This window comes from Opisthocomus hoazin, chromosome 30 (genome assembly GCF_030867145.1).
Source record: "Opisthocomus hoazin isolate bOpiHoa1 chromosome 30, bOpiHoa1.hap1, whole genome shotgun sequence".
Taxonomy (NCBI): Eukaryota; Metazoa; Chordata; class Aves; order Opisthocomiformes; family Opisthocomidae; genus Opisthocomus; species Opisthocomus hoazin.
In genome coordinates, this window is record NC_134443.1 from 3980698 (window position 1) to 3997155 (window position 16458).

At 73.9% G+C, this 16458-nt stretch overlaps 2 protein-coding genes across 2 annotated transcripts; both read right to left on the reverse strand.

Moving 5' to 3' along the window:
* Positions 1–71: 71 nt before the first annotated feature.
* NECTIN4 (nectin cell adhesion molecule 4) lies at positions 72–15637 on the reverse strand. Its single transcript, XM_075445295.1, has 9 exons — positions 15586–15637; positions 6346–6699; positions 5158–5448; positions 4423–4537; positions 2792–2955; positions 2004–2151; positions 1840–1918; positions 902–1006; positions 72–597 (listed from the first exon to the last, which is right to left on the reverse strand). The coding sequence occupies exons 1-9, from the start codon at positions 15635–15637 to the stop codon at positions 340–342; spliced, it is 1566 nt and encodes a 521-aa protein (XP_075301410.1). The 3' UTR covers positions 72–339.
* On the reverse strand, positions 9717–11641 carry LOC142364866 (lens fiber membrane intrinsic protein-like). Its single transcript, XM_075445013.1, has 4 exons — positions 11473–11641; positions 10597–10737; positions 10321–10455; positions 9717–9955 (listed from the first exon to the last, which is right to left on the reverse strand). Exons 1-4 carry the CDS (start codon positions 11639–11641, stop codon positions 9888–9890), a joined length of 513 nt encoding a protein of 170 aa, XP_075301128.1. The 3' UTR covers positions 9717–9887.
* Positions 15638–16458: the final 821 nt, after the last annotated feature.

Below are 16458 nucleotides of genomic sequence, written 5' to 3' on the forward strand. Positions count from 1 at the left end.
CCCAAGCGGGGACGGCCGCGCGTCCCCAGCGCCGCGGGGGAAGGAGCCGTCCCAGAGTCCGAAGGGAAATTTGGGGGGGGGGGGGACACCGTCCCCGCGGGGGGCTCCTGCCCCGCTCCTGTCCTCGCGGTGTCCCCACGCCCGTGGTCCTGGATGCTGCCGTCACCTCCTCTCTGCCCAGACACGGGCGCGCGTCCCCAGCCCTGTGCCCGCAGCCGGGTGACGCTCGGGGACCGGAGCCCGTCCTGGGGCACAGCGATGTCCCCGACCCCGTGCCCGCAGCCGGGCTGGGGGGGCCGCAGGGGGCCGGGGTCCCCGGGCGTCCCCCGGCCCCGCCGCTCACACCAGGTGCCCGCGCCCGTTGATGTAGATGCCGTTGGTGGTGGGCTTGGCCTGCAGCATCCCGTTCTCCTGCACGAAGTGGGTCATGGCCTGCTTAATGGGGTCGTCCCTGCCGCCGCCACCATCCTCCTCCTCGTCCTTCGGCTCCTTCCCCGCCGGGACGGGCAGCAGCGGGGCCACCGGCACCTCCGTCTGCGTCTCGATCTCCCGCACCGTCGAGAGCGTCGAGTAGCTGCGGCCTTCGGGCTCCTCGCTCTGCGGGGACACGAGGGACGCGGCCGCGTCACCGCTGACGAACGGACGCCCCGGGACCCCCGTGGGGCTGGGTGCTCGGGGGGGGGGCACAGGCGTGCAAAGGGGTGTGCAGGCAGGGGGGGGTCTGCACCCCCAGAGGGGGGGTTGCACCCCCCGGGGGGGGCTTTGCACCCATGGCAGGGGGCTGCACCGCACGGGAGCGTGCCGGAGGTGGGGGCCACGCTCCCGCAGCCGCGGCCCTGGGCCGGGTGCGGGTGGGGGCTGAGAGGGGACCCCCGCCCCCCGGTGCCCCCCCGGCTCTCACCATGGCGGAGCAGATGCTGGTGCCGCGCAGGCTGTCCCCGCGCAGGCTGTCCCCGCGCAGGCTGCCTTGCCGGCTCTCCGCACGCAGCTGCAGCGTCTCCTCCAGCTGGAACAGCCCCGTGAGACCCCGCACCCACGGCCCGGCCCCCCGGCACCCCCCACCCGGCACCCCCTGCTCCCCACGGCCCGGCTCCTCCTTGGATCCCCAGTACCCAGCACCCCACTGCCCAGCCCCGTGGGCACCCTGCTCCCCGGTCCTTCAGCACCCCGCACTCAGCACCTGAGTACCCCAACACCCATCACCCTGGGTACCCCAAGACTCATTTCCTTGGGCACCCCAACACCCATCACCTTGAGCACCCCAACACCCACCACCCTGGGTACCCCAAGACTCATTTCCTTGAGTACCCCAACACCCATCACCTTGAGCACCCCAACGCCCATAACCCTGGGTACCCCAAGACTCATTTCCTTGAGTACCCCAACACCCATTTCCTTGGGTACCCCAACACCCATCACCCTGGGTACCCCAAGACTCATTTCCTTGGGTACCCCAACACCCATCACCTTGGGCACCCCAACACCCACCACCCTGGGTACCCCAAGACTCATTTCCTTGGGCACCCCAACGCCCATCACCCTGGGTACCCCAAGACTCATTTCCTTGGGCACCCCAACACCCATCACACTGGGTACCCCAAGACTCATTTCCTTGGGTACCCCAACACCCATCACCTTGGGCACCCCAACACCCATCACCCTGGGTACCCCAAGACTCATTTCCTTGGGCACCCCAATGCCCATCACCCTGGGCATAGAACCACCCATCACCCAGGCACCCCAACACCCATCATCCCGAGTACCCCAAGACTCATTTCCTTGGGCACCCACCCCCCCGTCACCCAGGGCACCCCAAGACCCCCCCTCGGGCCCCCCGACCTGGGTGCGCGTGTCGGTGCTGTGGCTGGAGTGCAGGCGGCGGATGGAGTTCTCCCGGGTGAGCGTCAGCTCCTCCTCGCTGGGGGCACAGGGGACGCTCGGCACGGACCCCCACGACCCCCGCATCCCCCCCCCACCCCCCGCCTCCCCCCCCCGCCCCTTACTATTTCTCAGAGATGCGCTTGGTCTTGCGCTTGTGGTAGAGCGTCATGACGACGACGACGACGACGAGGACGCAGAGCAGGACGGCGGCGATGACGCCCACCACCACCACCGAGGCCGAGACCAGGTCCACCTTGCGCACCTCGTCGTCTGCGGGGACACCCGGGTGGGCGGGCGCCGGGGGGGGGGCGGGCGCGGGGAGGGGGGCACGGGCAGACGGACAGACGGACAGACAGGGGAAGACGTGGATGGGTGGATGCACAAACACGAGGACGGACAGACGGACGGGTGAGCCCATGGGTGATGCATCCCCAGACAGATGGGAGCCCGGATGGACGGGCAGCACGGACAGATGGACAGACAGAGAGGGTGTCAGAGGGAGGGATGGACGGACGGACGGGCGGATGGACAGACGGAGGAGCAGATGGACAGATGAGTGGATGGCAGACGGGTGGGTGGACGAGCGGGTGGATGAAGGGACAGACGGGTGTGGGGATTGACACACGGACGGACGAACGACCAGACAGCGAGCAGTGACGGGGGATGGCTGGATGGACAGACGGACACACGGGCGGAGGGACGGAGGGAGAGGTGGGTGGGGTGGAGCGGCGGGGGTGGACGGACAGAGGAGCGGAAGGATGGACAGGAGGACAGACGGGCAGCCGGACGGGGGGCAGACAGACGGACAAACGGGGGCAGAGACAGACGGGAGGATCCGGGGCGGGACGGACGGAGGAGTCCGGGGGGACGCGCGGACGGAGGGCGCGGACCCCGGCCCCGCGGCGCCCACCTGCCGCCCTGCCGCGGACGCTGACGTTGGCGCGCGCCTCCTTGGCGGCCACGCGGTTGGCGATGCGGCAGACGTAGTCCCCGGCGTCGGCGGCGGCGAGCGGCCGCTGGAAGACGAGCGTGTCCCCCTTGGCCCGCACGCCGGCGGGCAGCGGGGCGTCCAGCCTGCGGCAGGCGGCACCGTCAGCGCCCGCCTGCCCGGGCACGCGGCCGCGCCGCCAGCGACGCCGCGGCTGCCGGTTCCCACGGCTGCCGCCCTGCCCGGCCCCGGCAGGGCCTGCCCGGGCACGGCACCGCCTGCCACGCGCGCCGCCGCGGCCCCGGCACGGGCACGCCTGGGCAGGGACACGGCGGGGACGGGCGCGGGCGGGGTGGCACGGCAGGGACGCTGGCACGGGGGGCACGGCACTGGCGTGGGACACGGCAGGGACACAGGCAGGGGGGACACGGCATGGGACACGGCAGGGACACGGGACATGGCAGGGACATGGGAGGGACACGGGACATGGCAGGGACATGGGAGGGACACGGGACATGGCAGGGGGGACACGGCAGGGACACAGGACATGGCCGGGACATGGGGACAGGCAGGGCACATGGCAGGGGGACACGGCAGGGACACGGGACATGGCAGGAACACAGGACATGGCAGGGACATGGCAGGGACATGGGAGGGACACGGGACATGCTATGGACACCTGGCAGGGACACAGACGTGCACAGGGGACACGGCAGGAGACACCAGCATGGGCAGGAGGACATGGCAGGGACATGAGACATGGCAGGCAACACGGCATGGGACACGGCAGGGACACGGGACATGGCAGGGACACAGGACATGGCCGGGACATGGGGACAGGCAGGGCACATGGCAGGGGGACACGGCAGGGACACGGGACATGGCAGGGACACAGGACATGGCAGGGACATGGGAGGGACACGGGACATGGCAGGGGGGACACGGCAGGGACACAGGACATGGCCGGGACATGGGGACAGGCAGGGCACACAGCAGGGGGACACGGCAGGGACATGGGACATGGCAGGGACATGGGAGGGACATGGCAGGGACACGGGACGTGCTCTGGACACCTGGCAGGGACACAGACGTGCACAGGGGACACGGCAGGAGACACCGGCATGGGCAGGGGGACATGGCAGGGACATGAGACATGGCAGGCAACACGGCAGGGACACGGCAGGGACATGGCAGGGGACACCAGCATGGGCAGCAGGACATGGCAGGGACATGGGACATGGCAGGGGACATGGCAGGGACACAGACGTGCGCAGAGCACATGGCAGGGACATCGGCACGGGCAGGGGGACATGGCAGGGACATGGGGACACAGCAGGGACATGGGACGTGCTCTGGACACCTGGCAGGGACACAGACATGCACAGGGGACATGGTGGGGACACAGCAGGGGACACCAGCATGGGCAGGGGGACACAGCAGGGACATGGGACATGGCAGGGGACATGACAGGGACACAGCAGGGACACAGACGTGCGCAGGGGACACGGACACGGGCAGGGCACCCCACGGCAGGGACAGGGATGTGTGCGGGGACGTGGCAGGGCCACCACCACACGCGCGGGGTCCGCAGGGGACGGGGACAGTGCCCTCACCGCGTCCAGTTGTAGGTGGGGGGGGGGTTGCCCTCCCCCAGGCAGGTGAGCGCGGCCCCCTCCATGCCCTCCTGCCACTCCTCCGTGTGCCCCAGCACCGAGGCGTCCGACAGGTCTGGGGACAGGGGACCGTCAGGGACGGGCAGGGACGCTGCCGTGTCCCCACGGGCCTGCTGTGCCCCCCACGTCCCCAGGGTCCCCCCTGTGCCCTTCACCTCCCCCATGCCCCCTCCCTTCCCAGGCCCTCGTCCTCCACGTCCCCAAGGTCCTCCACGTCCCCAAGGTCCTCCACGTCCCCCTGCCACCCACACCCCCCCCGTCTCCACATCCTTCATGTCCCCAACACCCCCCACCTCCCCAGTGCCCCCCATGGCCCTTGATGCCCTCCATGTCCCCATGTCCCCCCATGGCCTTTGATGCCCTCCATGTCCCCCATGCTCTCCATGTCCCCAATGTCCCCCATGTCCCTTGATGCTCTCCATGTCCCCAATGTCCCCAATGTCCCCCATGTCCTCAGCATCCCCCAGCACTCCCCACGTCCCCAGCGCTCCCCGTGTCCTTCACTCCTCCCCACGTCCCCCATGTCCCCCCCTGCCCCTCGACGCCCTCCACGTCCCCAAGGCCTTCCATGGACCCTCCACGCCCGTCGTGTCCCCAGTGCCCCCCACGTCCCCAGCATCCCCCAACGCTCCCCACGCCCCCCGCGTCCCCCTGTGCCCCCGCCCGGTGCCGCACAGGCGACGCTGAGGACGTGGGTGATCCTCTTCTCGTGCCGCAGCCCGGGGTGGGCGACCACGCAGGTCAGGCTCTTCCCGTCCATGCTGCGCCCGGGCACCACGAAGAACTCGCTGGTGACGGAGGCGGAGCGGGCGTGCGCCGAGGAGCGCGTGGTGTTGGTGCCGCGCACGTCCGTCTCCCAGCGCACCGAGGGCACCGGGCTGCCCTCCGCCGTGCACGAGGCCGCCAGCGTCCGGCCCTGGCCCTCCTCCAGCGGCGGCCCCGGGTTCAGGATGGGCAGCGGCGGCACTGCGGGCGGCACCGGCCTCAGACCGCGGCGGCACCGGTGCCCCCGGACCCACCCCAGCCCCGTCCCCAGCGCCCGCTCCCCCGTGCCCAGTCCCCATGGCCCCATGCCCACCATCCTACGCCCACCGCTGCATTGCCCCATCCTCCTCACCCTGTGCCCACCGCCCCGCTGCCCACCACCTCATGCCCACCACCCACCACCTCATGCCCACCACCCACCATCTCATGCCCATCACCCCACTCTCATGCCCACCGCCCCACTGTCCCATGCCCATCACCCCACTGCCCCATGCCCACCACCCCATCGCTCCTTGCCCATCACCCACCACCCCATCACCCACCACCTCATGCCCACCACCCCATTGCCCCACTGCCCTGCACCCACCACCCCATCGCTCCTTGCCCATCGCCCGCCACCCCATGCCCACCGCCCCACCCTCACCACCCCATGCCTGCTGGCCCTCGCCCACCACTCCATCGCCTTGTGCTCATCCCCCCTTGCCCACCATCTCACGCCCACCATCTCACGCCCACCGCCCCATGCCTGCCACCCCATTGACCCTTGCCCCTTGCCCACCACCCCATGCCCATCACCCCACGCCCACCTCCCCTGTGACCCACGCCTGTTCCCCACCACCCCACTGCCCTGTGCCCACCACCCCATTGCTCCTTGCCCATCGCCCACCACCCCATGCCCACCACCCCATCCTCACCACCCCATGCCTGCTGGCCCTCGCCCACCACTCCATCGCCTCGTGCTCATCCCCCCTTGCCCACCATCTCATGCCCACCACCCCATGCCCACCGCCCCATGCCCACCTCCCCTTTGACCCACGCCTGTTCCCCGCCACCCCGTGCCCCCCACCGCACCCCCGTGCCCCCCGCCCGGGCCCTCACCCAGCACCCTGAGGGTGAGGCGCCCCTCGAAGCTGCCGCGGGGGAAGGTGATGAGGTGGCACTCATAGTCGCCCTCGTCGCCCTGCACCGCGTTGCGCAGGACGATGGTGCTGTCCTCCAGCGCGCCGCTGGCCTGCCGCAGCACGCGCCCGGCGTAGGGCTCCTGCACGTGCTCGCCATGCTGCCGGTTGAGCACGGCCACCTCGGCGCTGCGCCCGCCCGGGCCCCGCTTCAGCCACGTCACCTGCACCACCTGCTCCTGCTCCTGCGCCCGGTACCGGCACGGCAGCACCACGTCCTGGCCCAGCACCGCCGTCACGCTGCGCTGCACCTCGACCGCGCCGCCGCGGCACCCTGCGGGCACCGGGATGGCACCGCGCACGGGCAGCCGGGCACGCCTGCACACGCCTGCACACGCGTGCTCACATACACTCACATGGGCACTCTCCTATGTGCAGGGACACCTGGGCTTGCTCGCACACGCTTGCACACGCTCCGGCACGCTTGTGCTCACACACACTCTGACAGGCACTTACATACGTGCAAGAACACCGGGGCATGCTCGCACACGCCTGCACATGCCTGCACACGTGTGCTCACATACACTCACATGGACACTCTCATATGCGCAGGGACACCGGGGCACGCTCACACACGCTTGCACACGCTCCGGCACGCTTGTGCTTGCGCGTGTCCATGCGTTTCTCTGTGCACACTCACATGCTCGGGTCACTTGTGCACACGCGTGCTCGGGCGCGCTCACACACACGCAGGAACACTTGGGCACGCTCGTACACGCACAGGCACGCTGATGGGGCACACGCCTGCGTGCTCACACTTGCACACGCTTCTGCACGCGTGGAGGCAGCCATGCGTGCTTGGGGGTGCTCACACACGCTCCTCACGCTCGGGCACGCTCGCACGGCGTCGGACACGGCCGTGCCCACTCCCGCACGCTCGGGCACGCGTCTGCACGCTCGCACACGCTCACGTACGTTTGGGCACCCTCACGCCGGCGCAGACGCACGCGCGGGCACACTCAGACACGCGCGGGCACGCACCGCCCGGGCACGCTCACACGCACCCGCGCTCACCCCCCCCCCCGCGCGCTCGCTCCCGCGCGTGCCGCGCCGCGGGTGTCGGGGCGTGGCGGGGGCCGCGCCCACCGCTCGGCGACGCCGCGAAGCGCCCGGGCCGGCACGGCCGGCACAACCGGCCGGCGCGGATGCCGGGCGCTGCCGCGGCTTGCGGAGGGCTCCCGCCCCCGCCGGCCCCCGGGGCCTCCCCGAAGAGCCCCCCGCTCGCCGGGCCCAGACTAATTACCCCCCCCTCCCCGCGCCATTAGTCGCCCGGTTAATTAGCTCATGGCGGCGCTGCCCGGCCGTGAGTCACGGCTGCGCTGTCCCGGCCCTGCCTCAGTTTCCCCCCGCGCAGCCTCGGGGTCCCGGGGGGTCTCGGGGGGGTCCCGGAGGGGTCCGGGGGGCGCTGGCGGGCGGCCCCCGCCCCGGGCGGCCCCACCCAGCGGCGCGAGCGCGTGGGAACGGCGCCGGGAACCGGCTCGACCGGATCCCACGGCCCCCCCCTCCCCCGCCCCCCCGGCCGGGCGCGCGCCCGCGGGATGCGGCACCGGGGGGGGGCGGACACCCCCGGGGGGGCGGGGGGGGCCGGGGGGGAGCCCCTGGGGGATGGGGAGCCCTGGGGGGGGGGTCACACCCCCGCGTGTGCGGCCCCGACGGACGCGGACCCCCGGTCCCCCACGCCCACGCGCGTGTGCAATCCCACGCACGCTCCCCGCGCGCACACCGCGCGCACACGCGTGTGCACGCACTCACAATCCCCCCCCCCCCACTCGTGGGCAGCGCGGCAGCCCCCACCCGCGCGGGGGGGCGCGGGCCCGACGCCCGGTGATGGGCTCGGCGCCCCCGGGGGGGGTCACGGCCGGGCCGCCCCCCGCCCGCGGCACCGAGCCCCCGACCCCCCCCCCACGGTCAGCACCCCCGGCGGTGACGTCACGCCGCGTGGCGCCCAGCCCGTTCCCACGGGCCCTCCGCCGCTGGGGAAACTGAGGCACGGCGGGTGGGGGGAGGGCTCTGAGCCCCCCAACTCTACAGCACGCGAGGGGCGGCCCCCACCCGCGCGCGGCTTCGGGGGGGTCCAAGCGTGGGCGAGACAGCGCGGGGGGGGCGGGGAGCCCCCGGACCCCCCCGGACCCCCCGGAGGGACGCGCCCCGCCCCCCCGCTGCGCCCCACCCGTGTCCCCGCGCGGGGGGAGGATTGGAGGGGGGTGGGGGGCAAACGCGGACACACGCGCGCGCGGGTGCGCGCCCACGAGCGCGCGGCGCCCACGGCGCATCCCCCCGCGCGGACCCCGACCCTGCCCGGGCGCGCGGGCAAGCGGACACGCGCGGGCACGCGGACACGCGCGGGCACAGGTGCGCGGAGCCGCAGGTGCACACGCGCGCGCGCACACGTACACAGACACGCGCGTGCCCCCACGCACTCTCGCACAGCCCCCCCCGTCCCGTGTCCCCCCCCCGCACCCCCCGGGGCCGCCCCCCCCCGCGCCCCCCCGCCCCCCCGGGGCCGGTCCCGCCTTACCGGTGGCCGCGAGCAGGACGAGCAGCAGCAGCAGGAGGAGGAGGAGGAGGAAGGGCGTCCCGCGCCGCATCCCGCGGGGGGCCATGCGGGCGCCTCGGGCTCACGGCGCTGCCCGGCCCCCGGCCAGCACCATCCGGGCCGCGCCGGGCGGCTCCGGGCCGGACCGCACCGCACCGCACCGCGCCGCGCCGGGTCGGACGGGACGGGCGGACGGGACGGGGGAGCCGGGCTGCGCCGGGCCGGGCCGGGCTGCGCCTCGCCGGGCGGCTCCGGGCCGGGGCGGCGGAGGGGCCGGTGCTGCCGCTCCGAGCCGGGACGGGACCGGGGGGCGGGGCCGGCGGGGGGCGGGGCCGGCGTGGGCGGGGCCTGAGGAGGTGGGGCCGGCAGGGCGGGGCCGGGCGGGGCGGACCGGTCCGGCAGGTAGGGGCAGGGGCGGGGCCGAGGGCGCGGCCTTAAAGGGGCGATCGTCACCGGCGGGGCGCGGTGGGCCCCACCCGGGCGCTCCCTCGGCGCGTCAGGCAGCGGCTCCCGGTGACCCCCGCGCCCCGCCCGAGGGTCTGTGTCCCGACCCCCGACCCCCCCACGGTGAGACCCCACAAACATCCCTCTTTCTGCCCTGCCCCTGGGGCAGAGGAAGGCGGAGGGCTGTAGGCTCGCACCGACCCCCCCCCCCCTCCAAAATCTGGGGTCCCCAAATCCCACCGGACACCGCAGGGCAGCCCCCGGGGGGGGGAGGGGAACGGCAGTTTATTGGCACAGCAAAGGTCGGGGGGGGGAAGGGGAGCAAAACAGGGGTGGGAGTGTGTGGGGGGGTGAGCAGGGGAAGCTCAGCCCTGCAGAGACCGGGCACAACTCAGCACGGCAGTGACTCGCACCCCGGGGTGCCCCCACCCGACCCCTGCGGGGAGAAGGGCGAGGGTGCGAGCGGGGGCTCCCCGGGCCCCTCAGGCACCCGCCACGTCGGAGCTCTCTGGAGACGGGTCCTTGGCAGCGGCACAGAGGTGGAAAATCCCTGGGGGGGGGCGAGAGGAGGCCATGGGGCAGGGGAGCGGCTTGGTGGGGGTGTGGGGGCCCTGCCTGTTGCCCCCCACCCATAGTGCCCTCAGCACATGGCCGGGCGCAGCTCAGGCTACAGAGACCGGGCACAGCTCAGCGCAGCGGTGCCCAGGCCCAGCCCAGCAGAGACCGGGCACGGCTCAGCGCAGCAGTGCCCAGGGCCAGCCCAGCCCTGCAGAGACCGGGCACAGCTCAGCGCAGCAGTGACCCCCCCATCCCACCCTGCAGAGACCGGGCACAGCTCAGCGCAGCAGTGACCCCCCCATCCCACCCTGCAGAGACCGGGCACAGCTCAGCGCCGCGGTGCCCAGGCCCTGCTACCTGCTGAGCCAGTGAGGACGACAGCGACCCAGCCCAGGCTGTAGGACCAGGAGAAGCGCCAGGCGGGGCCGGCCGGCCCCAGGAGGCTCAGCGTCCCGGCCGTGTACACAGCCAGCCCCAGCAGTGCCAGCAGCCCTGCGGGCAGGGGGACGGGTCAGCCTGCGAGCCCCCGGCCGCCTGCAGAGCCTGGGCACAGCTCAGCGCAGCAGTGGCCCCCCTGGGGACAGTCCCCGAGGCCCGCGTGCCCAGCCCGCCCCGCTGCCCATCCCCACGTACCAGCCAGCAGCAGGGTGACGCCGGCCATGCGGGCACGCGCCCGCCGGGCAGCGCTGGCCATGACCGAGAGCCCCAGGGCGAGGCCCGCGGCGGCGGTGAGCACCGAGAGCAGCATCAGCACCCGCGTGGCCTCCCATAAGGCTGGGGGTGGGGGGACAGGTGTCGGGGACGCTTGGGGACACGGGACCCCGAGCACGTGCACCCCAGGACACAGCCCCCCCGTCCCGCCCCACAGAGACTGGGCACAGCTCAGCGCAGCAGTGACCCCCCCATCCCCACCCCGCAGAGACCGGGCCCAGCTCAGCGCAGCAGTGACCCCCCCCATCCCAAACTGCAGAGACCAGGCCCAGCTCAGCGCAGCAGTGACCCCCCCCTGTCCCGCCCCGCAGAGACCGGGCCCAGCTCAGCGCAGCAGTGACCCCCCCCGTCCCACCCTGCAGAGACCGGACACAGCTCAGCGCAGCAGTGACCCCCCCCATCCCACCCTGCAGAGACCGGGCACAGCTCAGCGCAGCAGTGACCCCCCCCGTCCCACCCTGCAGAGACCGGACACAGCTCAGCGCAGCAGTGACCCCCCCCATCCCACCCTGCAGAGACCGGACACAGCTCAGCGCAGCAGTGACCCCCCCCATCCCACCCTGCAGAGACCGGACACAGCTCAGCGCAGCAGTGACCCCCCCCATCCCACCCTGCAGAGACCGGACACAGCTCAGCGCAGCAGTGACCCCCCCCATCCCACCCTGCAGAGACCGGGCACAGCTCAGCGCAGCAGTGACCCCCCCATCCCACCCTGCAGAGACCGGACACAGCTCAGCGCAGCAGTGACCCCCCCCCGTCCCGCCCCGCAGAGGCCGGGCCCAGCTCGCCGGTGCCTACCGGGGGTCCCGGCGTGGGGGCGGCAGTGCCCCCCGAGACAGCCGTGCCACAGCCCGAGGCTGGCGGTGCCGCCGGGCGCCCGGTGCTGCAGCCACGCGTGGGTGGCCGTGGCGGCCAGGAGCAGGGCCAGGCCGCTGGCCCCGCACAGCAGCCCCCCGCCCGCCCGCATCCCCCTGCGCCGAGCAGCCGCTGTGGGCTCTGCCAGCCGGGGGCACCGGGGGACGCAGGGGACACCCCTGGGGACACCTCCGGGGCAGGGGGGATATCGGGGGGTGACATCTCCAGGGGACGCGGGGGACATCCATGGGGACGTTTCCAAGGGTAGGGGGGCACCCGGGGTGGCACTGCTGAGGACACCCCTGGGGACACCTCCAGGGGTATGAGGGTACCAGGGAGGGTGACATCTCCAAGGGACACCCCTGGGGACATCTCCTAGGGCAGGGGGTTACTGGGGGCGGCACTGCTGGGGACGCAGGGGACACCCGTGGGGACATCTCCTAGGGGGTTACTGGGGGTGGCACCACTGGGGACGCAGGGGACACTCGTGGGGGCATCTCCAAGGGTAGGGGGGTGCCGGGGGGGTGACATCTCCATGGGACGCAGGGGACACCCCTGGGGACATCTCCAAGGACAGGGGGTACCCGGGGGTGGCACTGCTGGGGACGCTGGGGACTCAGGGCGGCATCTTGGGGGTCCCTGGAGCAACATGGGGGGCACCGCTGGGGACAGTGGGGCACTCGGGGGATGGCACCTCGGGGGACACCAGGGGCATCTGCGGGGACACCGCGGGGGACCCAGGGGTGGCACCTCTGGGAGGTGGGTGGGGACGCTGGGGACAGACCCCCCCGGCCACCCCCCGGCCACTCACCCGCCTTCAGCACCCAGCAGCTGGGTGCCCCTTGGCCGCCCGTCCCTCTGTCCCTCCGTCCCTCTGTCCCTCCGTCCCCCCGGGCTGGGGACAGGGCCCGGGGGGGCCACGGGCGCACGTGGCACTGCCATTGTCGGGGACACAAAGCGGGGAAGGCTCTGGGTGCTGCTGTCACCCGGCTGCTGACGCGGCGAAAGCTCGTCCCCGCTGGTGTCCCCCCGGGGTGGCACCGGGGGGGTGAGGGGACACGGCCGGGGTCCCACTGGGGGGCCATCGCCGCGGGCAGGATTGGTCCCAGCAGGGCTGGGAACCCCGCGGTCACCTGGCTGGGGACATGGGGGACACCGGGGACATGGGGGACGGTGCGGTCAGTGGGGACACTGGGGACATGGGGGACTGGGGTCGGTAGGGACATGGGGGACAGTGGGGTCAGTGGGGACATGGGGGACAGGGACACCAGGAATGGGGACACTGGTGATGGGACACCGGGGACATTGGGCAACTGGGGAAACTGGGGACACCAGGGACAAGGAGATTGTGGACATGGGAACACTGGGGACACTGGAGTCAGGGGCACTGGGGACACTGGGGACACTGGAGTCAGGGGCACTGGGGACACTGGGGCCGTGAGTCCGGGGGGGGAGCCCCCAGGGTGGGGTCAGTCCCGGGGTGGCCCAGGGCGTCACGCACGGGGGGGCCGCGCCGCACACGCGTGGCAGAGGGACACGCACAGCCCCTGTGCCCACGGCACACGCGGGGCCAGGCGTGACCGTGCACACCCATGTGCGCACCCCCCACGCGTGTGCACCCCCCACGCGTGTGCACCCCCCACGCGTGTCCCCCGCCCGCCCCAGCCCCTCACGCGCGCACCCCCACGTGCACGCAGCCCTCACACCCCCACACACGCACCCCGGCACGCGTGCACACACGTGTGCGCACACCGACTCGCACGCGGCCCCTCACGCACACACACCCCCACGCGCACACTCGTCTGTCCCCTCACACACGCGTGTGCCCACATGCGCTGCCGGGTCGCAGGCCGCAGGACGGCGGCAGCAGAAGGAGGAGGAGGAGGAGGAGGAGGAGGAGGAGGCCGAGGCCGAAGGCACCGCGTGGGGGGGCCCCGGAGCAGGGGGGGCTGCAGGGGGGACCTGTGGAGAGGGGGTGTGGGGGGAGACACCTCAGGGGCTCCCCACGTCCCTGCAGCACCCGCAGCCCTGACGCCGGGGTGAGGGGCTCCCACCATCCCCGCAGCCCCAACGCCAGGGTGAGGGGCCCCCACCGCCCCTGCAGCCCCGACACCGGGGTGAGGGGCTCCCACCATCCCTGCAGCCCCGACACCAGGGTGACAGGGTCTCACCACCCCTGCAGCCCCTGCAGCCCCGACGCCGGGGTGAGGGGCTCCCACCGCCCCTGCAGCCCCGACGCTGGGGTGAGGGGCTCCCACTGCCCCTGTAGCCCTGACACCGGGGTGAGGGGCTCCCACCGCCCCCGCAGCCCCGACACCGGGGTGAGGGGCTCCCACCGCCCCTGCAGCCCTCGCAGCCCCGACACCGGGGTGAGGGGCTCCCACCGCTGCCGCAGCCCCGATGCTGGGGCGAGGGGCTCCCACCGCCCCAGCAGCCCCTGCAGCCCCGACGCCAGGGTGAGGGGCTCCCACCATCCCCGCAGCCCCGACACCGGGGTGAGGGGCTCCCACCGCCCCCGCAGCCCCGACGCCGGGGTGAGGGGCCCCCACCGCCCCTGCAGCCCCTGCAGCCCCGACGCCGGGGTGAGGGGCTCCCACCACCCCTGCAGCCCCTGCAGCCCCGACACCGGGGTGAGGGGCTCGCACCGCCCCCGCAGCCCCGACGCCGGGGTGAGGGGCTCGCGGCGCAGCTCACCGGGCCCGAGGCGCAGCGTCACCTCTCCGCAGGCGCAGTCGTCCTGGCCCAGCAGCAGGCAGCGGTAGGTGCCGGCGTCGGGGTCCCGCAGCCCCCGCAGCACCAGCACCCCGGGGTCCCCGCCGGCCGCCGGCATGGCGGCGCGGGCGCCATAGTGGGGGCTGCAGCGGGGGCGGCCGCGGCTCCGGCTGCAGATGGGGACCCCGGGGTCCCCCCCGAAGCTCCAGTGCACGGCCAGCAGCCGGCCCAGGGGGGCCGCGACCACGGGGCACCCCAGGGTGACGCTGGCCCCCAGGGTGCCGTTGGCCTGCGCCCGGCCGCGGTGGGGGCTGTGGCACGGCCCGCAGCCCCCCGAGGGGTCCGAGGGGTCGGCGGGCGGCACGGCTGGGCCACGGCGGGGGGCCAGCGCCGGGGGGCCTGGGGACAACGGGGACTGTCACCAGCACCCACCCGTGGTGCAGCCACGGGGGGACCCTGGGGACTGGCATCGTCCCCTGGTCACAGGGGTCACTGCTGGGGACCCTGGGGACTGTCACCGTCCCCTGGTTGCGGGGTCACTGCTGCGGACCCCCGCACCGTCCCCATCCCCTGGTCGCGGGGTCACCGCTGGGGACCCCGCACCGTCCCCGTCCCGCGGCGCGGCCATGGCGCGCACTCGCCGCTGTGGGACACTCGGGGACCGCCACCACCGCAGCTCGGGGACGGGACCCGGACGGGGACAGGGAGGGGACCCGGACGGGGACATCTCCTCCCCCAGCCTCGGCCCCGCCACCTCCCGCAGCTGCCCGGTGCCCCCCGGTGCCCCCAGCCCTCCCTGAGCCCCTCCCCGACCCCCCGCACCCCCCGGACCACCCCACGGCCCCCAAGAGCCCCCCCGGGCCCCCAGCACCCCCCAGCACCCCCCGCACCATTCGGACCCCCTGCGACCCCACTTCCTCGCAGCCCCCCGGCCCCCCCAGAGTCCCCCATAGTCCCTCGGACCCCCCCCCCCCAGCACCCTCTGCACCCCCCGGACTCCCCGCACCCCCCTGCAATCTCTGCACCCCCCGCTCCCCGCAGCCCCCCGGCACCCCCAGAGCCTCCCGGCCCCCCCCCAGCACCCTCTGCACTCCCGGACTCCCTGCACCCCCCTGCAATCTCTGCACCCCCGGGACCCTCCGCACCCTCCGCGACCCCGCAGCCCCCCCAGAGCCCCCCCCAGAGCCCCCCGGACCCCCGCCCAGCACCCTCTGCACCCCTGGACTCCCTGCACCCCCCTGCAATTTCCGCACCCCCGGGACCCTCCGCACCCTCCGCACCCCCTGCGACCCCGCAACCCCCCCAGCGCCCCCGCCCCCCCCGGGGCCCCCCCCCGACACCCACCGGGGGGCAGCAGGGCCGGGCCCAGCCCCAGGGGCAGCAGCAGGACCCACATCCCCGGGCGGTGCCTCCGGCGGGGCGGGACGAGGCGGGGCGGGGGCGGCACCGGGGGACGGGGAGGGGGGGGACACGACGACAGGGGACACCCCCCGTCCCCCTCGGGGCTGGCGGGGTCTCCCCGCGGTCGCCCCTCGCCCCCCACGCCGGGGAACCCCGGCGTGGGGGGCGAGGGGCGACCGCGGGGAGACCCCGCCAGCCCCGGGGGGGGGCCAAAAAGGGGGGGGAGCCCCCCACCCCAAGAGGGCCACGTGACGGGCGGCTCTTTCCCCAAACGCACCCGGCTGGGGGCCCCCCGCCCCGGGTCTGGGGGTTGTCACCTCTCTTGTCACGGCAGCTCTCGCCCAGGGGGTCACTGTCACCCCCATGTCCCACCAAGGGGGTCCTGTCACCCCCATGTCCCACCCAGGGGCTCACTGTCACCCTTGTGTCCCACCCAGGGGGTCCCCTTCCCCCCCATGTCCCACCCAGGGGGTCCCTGTCACCCTCATGTCCCACTGACACCCCCCCACCGCCAGCTCGTCCCCGCCAACCCCCCCGGGGACCCCCACACATGCACCGAATCTACCGGGGCTCAGCCTGGAGAAATGGGGCTTCACACCAGGGGGGCAACTGAACCCCAAACCCACCCCACAGACCCCCCCGCATCCTCCCAGACCCCGAAGGCGCCGCTCCCCGATCCCCCCCCCGCTTCCCTCCCCAGGCCCCCCCCCCCCCCGGTGAGGGTTCGGTGCCAGCACCCACGGGGGAGGAATTGGGGGCACCCCCCGCCCGGGGAAGCCACGCCTGGAGGCCGAGCGCTTCGTCACGCCCTTTATT

Bases quoted from the DNA above. Each gene is read 5' to 3' on its own strand.
- LOC142364866 (XM_075445013.1), bottom strand. From the start codon at position 11,641: ATGCGGGCGGGCGGGGGGCTGCTGTGCGGGGCCAGCGGCCTGGCCCTG. The intron at 10,456-10,596 runs GTACGTGGGGAT...CCCTGCCCGCAG, and splicing joins CGTCACCCTGCTGCTGGCTG to GGCTGCTGGCACTGCTGGGG. The intron at 9,956-10,320 runs GTAGCAGGGCCT...GCCCCCCCCCAG, and splicing joins CGTCCTCACTGGCTCAGCAG to GGATTTTCCACCTCTGTGCC.
- NECTIN4 (XM_075445295.1), bottom strand. From the start codon at position 15,637: ATGTGGGTCCTGCTGCTGCCCCTGGGGCTGGGCCCGGCCCTGCTGCCC. The intron at 6,700-15,585 runs GTGGGTGTCGGG...CGGTGCCCGCAG, and splicing joins CCCGGCCCTGCTGCCCCCCG to GGTGCCGCGGCGGCGCGGTC. The intron at 5,449-6,345 runs GTGAGGGCCCGG...TGCCGCCCGCAG, and splicing joins CCTCACCCTCAGGGTGCTGG to TGCCGCCGCTGCCCATCCTG.